This window comes from Setaria italica, chromosome IX (assembly GCF_000263155.2).
Source record: "Setaria italica strain Yugu1 chromosome IX, Setaria_italica_v2.0, whole genome shotgun sequence".
Taxonomy (NCBI): Eukaryota; Viridiplantae; Streptophyta; class Magnoliopsida; order Poales; family Poaceae; genus Setaria; species Setaria italica.
Window position 1 is genome coordinate 49,399,636 of NC_028458.1, and position 9,731 is coordinate 49,409,366.

General features: G+C 46.8%; 2 protein-coding genes across 2 annotated transcripts; both read left to right on the plus strand.

Annotated features, from left to right (window-relative positions):
* Positions 1–2,881: 2,881 nt before the first annotated feature.
* LOC101784050 (LOB domain-containing protein 1) lies at positions 2,882–3,835 on the plus strand. The gene has a single exon (XM_004986993.3). It carries the CDS (start codon positions 2,935–2,937, stop codon positions 3,658–3,660), a length of 726 nt encoding a protein of 241 aa, XP_004987050.2. The 5' UTR covers positions 2,882–2,934; the 3' UTR covers positions 3,661–3,835.
* A 3,088-nt stretch (positions 3,836–6,923) lies between these two features.
* On the plus strand, positions 6,924–9,398 carry LOC101764182 (phosphatidylinositol transfer protein 2). Its single transcript, XM_004984774.4, has 10 exons — positions 6,924–7,065; positions 7,188–7,218; positions 7,317–7,465; positions 7,737–7,828; positions 7,954–7,961; positions 8,051–8,122; positions 8,208–8,375; positions 8,492–8,587; positions 8,801–8,923; positions 9,062–9,398. The coding sequence occupies exons 1-10, from the start codon at positions 6,950–6,952 to the stop codon at positions 9,152–9,154; spliced, it is 948 nt and encodes a 315-aa protein (XP_004984831.1). The 5' UTR covers positions 6,924–6,949; the 3' UTR covers positions 9,155–9,398.
* Positions 9,399–9,731: the final 333 nt, after the last annotated feature.

The window sequence follows — 9,731 nt, forward strand, 5'->3', positions numbered from 1 at the left end:
AACCAGTTGGTGTTGGTGGTTGACAGGAATGTATAGGCCGGAAAACAAGGGCAGCAAGTCTTTTAGTTCTACACACCATGGAACTCTAGCCTCCCAGTTGTGCATTCTTCGGGGTTCCACTCAGCTGTCGAAACAGGAAAGCTACCAGGTTCAGATGTCTCGTGTGTTGCTTGCTCCACCAACGGCGCCACTTTCTGGGGTGCGCAAGCTTCGTGCTGTCGCGCTCGGGTAATGTTCAGCACCAGGAGTTCAGATGAGACAGCACCAGGCATTTGATCTTTGCGATGTCGTGCTCCAAACATGCGCAGCTTGCCAGCTTCATGAGGAGATGAGCCATGCCAAGAAATGGCAGCCAACGAAGCCGAAGCTTTTTTTGCTTTTTATGGGATCTTTATATTCTAACCAAAGTGAAAGGACGCATGGTCATTTGTTTATTACTTCGCTGTGAAAAGGGGGTCTGAATCATCTAGCTTTAGGATTGATGGGCATTGCAAAGTCTGCACGAGGGCCATATGACAAGATCCTGACCTCACACTTTTAGACCTGGTGCTGGTGGGCACGCCATGTTTGCTGAATCATTCCGGGCGTGACCATGTCTCTAAAATCGGGCAAATCTGAAAAACATTTTTATGTCATGGGTCCAGTTCTTTTTTTTTTACCGAGGTCAATAGAGGAAACCTCTACCTATTTTTTATAATTTTTTACTCTAAACCCGTCCTTTGGTACGGATCCAAGTTCTTGTCCGCGGCAATATGATTGTGCGAGTTTGTTAGTGATGAACTGATCGCCATGTTCGATGCGCAATACTCTTCCAAAATGGAGAACACAGCGCATGACGTGGCCTGAAGACTCAGTTACCTAACCAGCAGCCCCTAACCAACAATGGCTGCTGTAGATTAGGCCATCTCTGTCAGAATTTCCACATGACAGACAACTGAGAGCGCACTGTAAAATTCGCGAACGTATCATTACACAGTCGAAACCTCTTTATCACCGTGTAATACCTAAATATAGGTTATATCTGGATACATAACAAAATCTATGTCCCCAGCAAAACTAAAACGACCTGCATTTTGAAACGGATGGAGTAGCAAGCATAACTTGTATGGATATTTTTCCTAATACTACTTGTAACAACAATATCATTCGCTGTGGCAGCAGCACAACAGATCCTAACACTCAGTAGCTAGCTTGGAAACGCTTACAAAAAGCTGAGGATCGGAGCAACACGACGACCCTTTCAAAAAGCTTGAAGAAATGTTGACTAGCTCTGGCTCTTATTCCTGGCTGCTCGCCTAACCGCATGCCGCCCTCGCTTGCCATGCGCGCGCGCGCGCCTCGCGACGTGCGTGGTGGCTGCTGAATGTTCAAAACGATTTGATATGGGGTTTTGGAAGAGACCGGAAAACGGATGCCGAATAGTCGCTGTCCCGTGCCGAACGAGTGCGCCTACTACGCTGCGAGCCTATGACCGACGCGTCAGGTAATTTGCAATCTAGCGAGGGGCGAGGTCCCTGTCGGTCAATTGCATGGCCAGACGCTAGTGGGAAAAGCCTAGCTCTCGAAGCAGACCTTTGACATGATGAGATAAGAGGCCGGGGTGCTGGATTTGCTTGTTTCCTATCATATATGCTATCTCGATAGATCGGCAGGAAGGTTTGTTTGGTTATTTCTGATGTGTCCAAATCCAATAACAAAGCTGGAGGCTCAGATGCATGATCGCCGGCAGGAAGGGTTTGGTTATTTCTGATGTGTCTCCAACAAAGCTGGAGGCTCACATGCATGATCGAATCATGCCAGGAATTAAGGATGAGCTCACTGCTCACTTGTAATGGTCATCAGCTATACAAGCTCGTTGAGAGACATGGGTACCCAGAAGTTATGTTCAGTATATCATCCTAACAAAATTATGGGACTAGCTGTTATAATACTCAGACTAGTCCAGGATGACCACCAACAGTACTAATTAAGTACGTACTAAATGGGCTGAAAACTTTTGAGCTCGTATTACCAGCATATATAGCGATTGCATATACGCAAGGACGGTATGGATACATCCAAGAACACAGTCTTAGCACGCCTGTGAGGGTGTATTCCATTATTGTTACCTAATGTGCAGGTCATGCTGCGTTTGATTTCCATGCGCACACTGTCTGACTTGCATACTACACTGCCATCAGTTTATGGACGATATCCAAACATATGGACGGAACACGCTCGTGTTTCGCATGACTTTGTTAACGGGACGGTGGAGAATTGGAGACAATACATGTAGATGAACGATCCTTTTTTTGGTTCTTACCGCCTACTCCTACGTGCGTACGTTCCAGGCTGCCACGCAACAAGCAACAACAATAAGGTCTTGGTTTTGGACAAGCATTTTCTACGGAGCCGGCCTCGGGGCCACCTCGTCTGGAAATATGGCGTTGGAAGATTTACAAGAGACAAAAAAGATTTCGAGATCAATCGTACATTTTTGGTTTTGTAAACTAGCATACATGTATGGGAAAGAAAACATACTGATCTGACTAGTATATGAACGAAGAAGGCATGATCGAGTGACATGCACGGTGAGGTTAACTATAGCAAATTGCACGTCTAATTAATTAACCATCTCTTCTAGACTTCAAAACCTGCCGAACTTGGCCAAGCACAGCACGGACGTATGCATACACTACTAGTAAAACGGCAACTGAATTGATGCTGACCTGATTCGTCAGCATCGTGTGCTGCATGTCTGCATCCATCGTCCTGCGCTATATTCCACCAAGGAAAAGCCTCTCTCGAACGTATAGCAGGGGAAAATCTACACACGTCCCGATCGATCCGTCTATATATACCACCACAAAATTTAACTTCCGATTTACCAGCAGATCATTATTCCACCACCTCTGCTCAAACACTAGCTGCCAGCAGCTAGCACACCGCTCGTCGATGGATCGGTCGGTCATGGACTACGGCAGCAACGCGAGCACGGGCACGACGGCCGCGGCGGCGCAGCAGCAGCAGCAGTATAATAACAGTTGCCGCTCCGCGTCGCCGCCGTCGCGGGTGTCGTCGTGCTCGCCGCCGCCGCCGGCCGCCCAGGTGGTGGGCAACGCGGCGCCGACGGTGGTGCTGAGCCCGTGCGCGGCGTGCAAGATCCTCCGGCGCCGCTGCGCCGACGGGTGCGTGCTGGCGCCCTACTTCCCGCCGGCGGAGCCGGCCAAGTTCACGACCGCGCATCGCGTGTTCGGCGCCAGCAACATCATCAAGCTCCTCCAGGACCTGCCGGAGTGCTCGCGCGCGGACGCGGTGAGCAGCATGGTGTACGAGGCGGAGGCGCGGCTGCGGGACCCCGTGTACGGGTGCGCCGGGGCGGTGTGCCGCCTGCAGAGGCAGGCCAACGAGCTCAAGGTGCAGCTGGCGCGCGCGCAGGCCGACCTCCTCAACGCGCAGGCGCAGCACGCCAACCTGCTAGCACTCGTTTGCGTGGACATGGTGAACCGCCGGGACGGACACCACCAGCACCAGCAGCTGCAGCAGCAGCCATCGTCGCCGCTGATGGACGGCGGCAGCGGTGGCGGCAGCAACTTCGGCGCGGCGTACCACCAGACGTTTTACGACTCGGACCTGGACTCAGCGACGTGGCCGGATCACGAGGCCCAGCTCTGGACCTGATCTGCACGATCAGTAGATGATCTTAGTAGCTCCAGTAATACACAAGTAGCTAAGACGAACGGTAACGTTTCTGGTTGCTTGCTGGCTAGCTGCTGCAAGACGCTGTAGCCGGCCGTAATTAATTAAGGCTGTATGACTATTACTCCGTCAATACGAATATTTACTCTTGAATCCATCTTGCTTGTAGTACGAAATGCATGAACAGGTTCATTGTAGTACCGGCCGATGATGTTGACGAACTTTTTTTTTTGTTGTGTAACGATCATACGAACAAGTACTACCGAAGTACTCCCATGAGGCGACAAACGAAGTTACGTGTCTATGAGCTGACTTTGCTAGGCGTGTGTATTAGTAGCAAGTCGCCGCTAACTTTGCGTTGTTGCTAGATGAACTGATTTTAGGCAGTTGCCGCCTCAATGGACCTCGAACGAACGTTGGTCGTGTGCGGATACGCTACCATGCAGTCATAATCGCACGTCTTGCAAATTGCAATCAAAAACAGAGTTGGCAATCTGAAGAAAAGAACAAGGTAAACACAGGACTGATGAATCCAAACAGAGAGCCTCATTTAGCATGCATGGGTATCACTACGAGCTGCTCTGTGATAGCTAGATTTTCGTGGACAATGCATGGATGTTGCTCTGAGTGGAACATGCATGCTGCGCGTGCATCGCCTCCACTCCAGACAGGTGTTCAGAACGCAGAGCACACGCGCAACAGCAGACCTGCGAATCAGCCACTCGCCATCACGGACGACACCAAAACCAGGCTGCCTAACTCTATCTCCAAAACGTACTTGGACTGGCAGTGTGCGGCCGGCCGGCCGGCCGTCTTATTAACGGTTTCCACAATCAAGTCTCGCATCCCATGCCAACCGTGTGAGCTGGCTGGAAGAGACGTCGTCTGGTCTGACGCGCGGTCATCGTCGTCGGCGAAGTACCTGTTCCAGCAAATCACTGAACAACATTAGTCTGCGATTACCAGTGCTGTCATTCTAATCATCATGGCTTCCTAGAAACTACTGCTACTAAAACGTTAGGGTCCGCAACCTAGGAGGAGCTATAGGTTTTTCAGCGTGCTACCATCATGGAATCGCGCCGCATGGATCCAAGCAAGTCCTTTGGCTCTGCATGCATAATGTCCAAAGGGAGCCTAAAATGTCCAGACGAGCTGCTCCCGATCTGCTGGAAAGTTGGAGTCGTGATGGCATTCGAGGTGACGGAACAATATTGTATTTTTGTTGCAGTTCTCCTTCGGGAGGGAAGAAGTCAATGTGCGTATTCACAGTTTTCACACCTGGTGCACTGTCATTTTCTAATCTCTATAATTTGTCGAAACTGAGAAATTGACATATTTTCGTTTGAACAATGTGCCAAATTTGTAAATGCAGGTAAGCAGCGTCATCGTAGGATTTTGTTCATGGGCCCTCAGTGCCCAATAGTGTATAATGGCCCATGGGCCATAGATCTCTTTTTTACACCGTCATAAGTCAATACTCTTTAACATAACCCAACAAGCAAGCCCATAATCTCTTTCGTTGTTGGGAAGTACGGTTGTTGGGAGCCACATCAACTTGAATTTTGCTATTTTCATCTCAAAAGTCTTGAATTTCGCTATTTCTCATCTAATAGTAACAATAGAGAAGGGTCCCAGGTGTATATATTATATAAAATTTAAATAGAAGTTTAAACTGAAGTAAGAGTGCGTGATCTAAAAAAAAGAAAAAAAATGCAGGGCATCCAGAGTCCGAGGAAAACAAGAGGAGGAAAAGGGGAAACCTTACGATACATACAAGTATTAAAAAATGATACTCCCTCCATCCCAAATTATAAGTCGCTTTGACTTTTTTGGTACATCCACTTTGCTATGCATCTAGACATATTGTTATATCTATATACATAGCAAAGTGAAAGTATCAAAAAGTCAAAGCGACTTATAATTTGGAATAGAGGGAGTAGTAGGAAGGAAGAAAGCCAGTAAGTTATCCCCAAGCCACGATTACGTGATGGAGGAAGAAGTACGTAAAATGGTACAAGGACCATCCACTGGTATATTATGGAATATCCACTAGAATCTTTTGTCCGTGGCACCTTTTACTAGGAACAAATGGTGTCCAGCAGCATCTTCTCTAAAACCGGATAGACACTATCCCCAATTGCATTTCAAAGCCTTTTAAACTTCATAATTTGGTTTGGTTGCACGTGCCTTTTTTTTAGAGAAGTAACACTGCAAGCTGTGTTATTGAGGCTTTGTTCTTACTAAACTAAAACTATTTTGGAATGCTAAACATCTGGGCGGCATTACCAGTTATGCAAGCTATTTTGTTTGTGCATATGCACCTAATACTGTAAATATTTAGTCTGTGCTTAGTGTCGGTGCTACCTGTTGCCGACCAACTCCGCCTATTCGAGCTTGCAAGTAATCAAAACAATTCTCCCATTATCTTGCTGCACAGTGATTGTTTGATCAGGAAGCTTTCGGCCATATAATACAGAACAATTTCGTTCAGTAAAACATCAGTTTTGGAGCTCATGCGATCAGATATACCTTGTTCCTAGCTTTAAATTTCAGGCAGGATTTACATAAGAAATTCTCCTTTGATAAATTCACGTTCGATACATTTCTAAGGAACATGTAATCTTTTTCTGTAGGCATTCCAAAATGAGAAATACTAGCGACTAACCGATACATGGCTTCAACAGGAGTATTTCAGAAGCCAACAGTTGAAGCCTGTTAGGTGATTTGACAGGCCTTGTTGTAAAACAACCTCGATCACTGGATCAGGCAATCAACCGCCACGATCCATCATAACGCGTGATAGAACGGTGCCTTTTCAAGGCATAAATTCTTCCTGGCCAAGTGTTTTCCCCTGGCGCAAGAACGGGGGGAAAGGGGTGGGCGCGATCGTGTGGGCGGCCGGGCGGATGCCGGCATCTTCCGTTTTCCATCAGCTGCAAGATACGTTACATAAAGATAAAGGCAAGCGGTGACGTTCGTGAACTGCCCACCTCACAGCTCGTTTTGATGTAGACCTGCCCGTTTCTAGGGTTATTTGCAAGTGTGTCCTCCTGGAACTTCAGTTTAGCACCTCAAGTCAAGGATATAAATACACAGATCCGTTTTGCCGGTTCTGAAGTCTGAACTTTTGTGAGTAGCACTCTGACATGTTGCTCAACGCAGGGAGAATGGGATTTCACATTTATACGAGGGTATTTACATAAGAGGTTTATAAAGATTAAAAATTGCTCCTTTGTTATGTCCATGGCCTTCTTTAACCACCAAAGAACATATGAACGCGAAAAACAGGCAAAAGCTCTTCCTCCCTCTCCCTCTCACCAGAAGTTCAGGAAGCCATCAAACTTGGCATCTCGATACTACTTCTGCCATGGTTCAGATCAAGGAATTGTATCCTCCCTAAATTCTTATGTTCACAATGTTTTTTGCCTATGTTTGTGTTTTCTGCATCTTTTTTTTAAAGTGTTTTCTGTATGAATTTGATTATACCTTAACTTCAATCTTGTGCAAAGCCGGATCGTCATGCCTATGTCGATGGAAGAGGTATGTTTACCAAAAGGCAGAATATAACTTTTCAAATGAAGCTCTGGCATTCCTGCCGTTGAGTTGTGAACTGACCAAGCTCGATTCTTGTTTTACAGTATGAAATAGGCCTCAGCTACACCATCATGAAGATGGAGCAGCAAAACACAAACAGCAAGGAGGGTGTAGAGGTACTGCAGCAGGTCCCATTTGAGGATGAAAAGCTTGGCAAGGGCCAACTCACTTCAAAAGTTTATCATTTGCAGAGGTTTGTATTTATTTTAATTTGACCATCTAGTTCTACTTAATATTCAAAGTATACTTTGTGACTTCCACAAATATGTCAGCGTTAGCACTGTAAAGTTCTTTAGAAGCATAATTTATGAATTACTTATTTTATGTACTGCACTAAGTTTGTATAAACAGTGCAAGAAAGCCTTCTTGGCAGGCATAACTGAATAGGCAGGTTTCTGAAAAAAGTAGGATCATAATATTGACATAGCTTTTTGTTCAACAATTACAACTACAATTATGTGCAGCAAAATTCCATCCTGGATGAAGGGCTTTGCACCTGCCAGTGCTCTCACGGTGTATGAGGACTCTTGGTGTGCATTTCCAAATAGCAGAACAGGTTAGCAATGGTCAGTTTAAAGCAGACTCTGCAATGTAATATTCAGTCGATGAGAATGTGCGCTTAACTGTTACACTGTGCTTTTCATATATGCCGTGAACTCCATCTACTCTGACACGCACTAGTGATCAAGGTATTCAGAAGTGCTTCTCAAAACTTGACACTTCGTTGATAGCTGAATAATTCAGAACTAACTTGGTTGTCTTCATCATTTGTCATCAGTGCCCACTTTTCAGCAAGTGCTCATTGACCATCGACACCGTAACTAAACCTGACAATGGTTGTTCTGAAAATGTTAGTTCGCTGTAATCATCATGCTTCAAAATCTCATTCTTTCAGATAAAGAAGAATATCAGTATACTAATAAGAACGTACTCAGGTGCATAATCTGACCAGTGAGCAATTAGCTGCAAGAGAAGTTGAGATAGTTGACATTGCCTCTATATCGCGAGATTACTGGAGCAAGGTGATCAGTGCTCCAAATGTCGACCTGACAACCTTCAAGTCGCAAAGAACAGAGCGAGGCCCTCTTCTGAAGGGATGGATGGTATGCAGTCAATCAGTCATACAGATTTTTTTTCTCAACTAGTATGTTCAGAAGCCTAGTACTGCCATCGTCAAGAGACAAATCAGAAATCACATTTCGCATGGTGTTCGCTGCAGGATTCATGTAGTCCAGTCATGACCACATACAAGCTGGTGATCATGGATGCCCCTATCTGGGGCTTGGGCGAACGGCTCGAAGACTGCATCATCGCGGTACGCTTCTATCACGACTTGCTGTTGGATTCTGAACATCATCAGTTCGTCAGTCAGCCTGTAACTGACACAGCGACAGAATGTTCAGAAGTCCGCAGCCTTTCGTTCTTATGGATTCAGAAATCCATAGCTAATGCAGCGTCTTTCGTCGCAGCCTTTCCTTCTTATGGATTCAGAAGTGCATAGCTAATGCAGCGTGCTTCGTCCATGCAGGGTGAGCGGGCGTTGTTCTTGGCGTGCCACCGGCTGTGCTTCGCGTGGATCGACGAGTGGTACGGCATGACCGTGGATCAGATCCGGGAGATGGAGCGGCAGACGGACATGCTGCTGAAGAAGGTCAGTGTCTCCTGGCCCTTTCTCCTCCGTTTGTCTCCGACAAATCTAATACTGTTCGGGCGGAGCTTCTTAACATTGCCGGATTCTGACCGAATAACTTGTGGTACGTGAATTTGCTGGTCTGTTGCTGCATTGCAGACGCTGAAAAAGCCTGGGAAGGCCGGGAGCAAGCACGAGGGCAAGAGGAAGACGCTCAAAGACGAGATCGCTGTGGTGGGGAGCTGCACGTAGTGCTAGATTGCTATAGTTTCAGGTGGCATGCCGTTTGATCCCGGTTCTGGTAGGGCTGATGGCATCGGCGCGGGTAGCAGAAATCTGACACGGGACGGAAAAGATCAGAGGCATGTGTAGAAATCTGGTGTACGCGTGTACATATGCATCCGCCGACGATGCTGTGTCTATACACACTCAGGCATTCATGGTCTTCCTTCGAACCTAACCCATCGATTGCTGAAATGATTCTTCAGATCCAAAATGCTCCTATAGTGGTTTAGTACATCAGTTAATTCACCAATCCTCGTTCATAATTCCAAGCGAATGGAATCAAATGCATTTGCCGATTTCTTTCCTTATTGGGTTTGTATGGGCTTCAAGGGCCACTCTTTAGGTGCGGCCCAGCTTCGAGTTGCGCAATGGGCGGGCTCTTTCGCTCATTAGATTGGGCCCAGCTAATTGAAGCCGCCGCATCAGACAACGCAACTTTGCAGACGCCGCCAGCCAGCGAGAGTGCCAGACGACGCTCGAATCACATTCTGAAGCTGCTGAACCGAGCACCCGTTTTATCCCGACACTAGAGAAATCCTGACAC

Coding starts and splice junctions, on each gene's coding strand:
- LOC101784050 (XM_004986993.3), top strand. CDS start 2,935: ATGGATCGGTCGGTCATGGACTACGGCAGCAACGCGAGCACGGGCACG.
- LOC101764182 (XM_004984774.4), top strand. CDS start 6,950: ATGAACGCGAAAAACAGGCAAAAGCTCTTCCTCCCTCTCCCTCTCACC. Junction 7,066..7,187: donor ATGGTTCAGATCAAGGAATT/GTATCCTCCCTA, acceptor TCTTGTGCAAAG/CCGGATCGTCATGCCTATGT. Junction 7,466..7,736: donor AAAGTTTATCATTTGCAGAG/GTTTGTATTTAT, acceptor AATTATGTGCAG/CAAAATTCCATCCTGGATGA.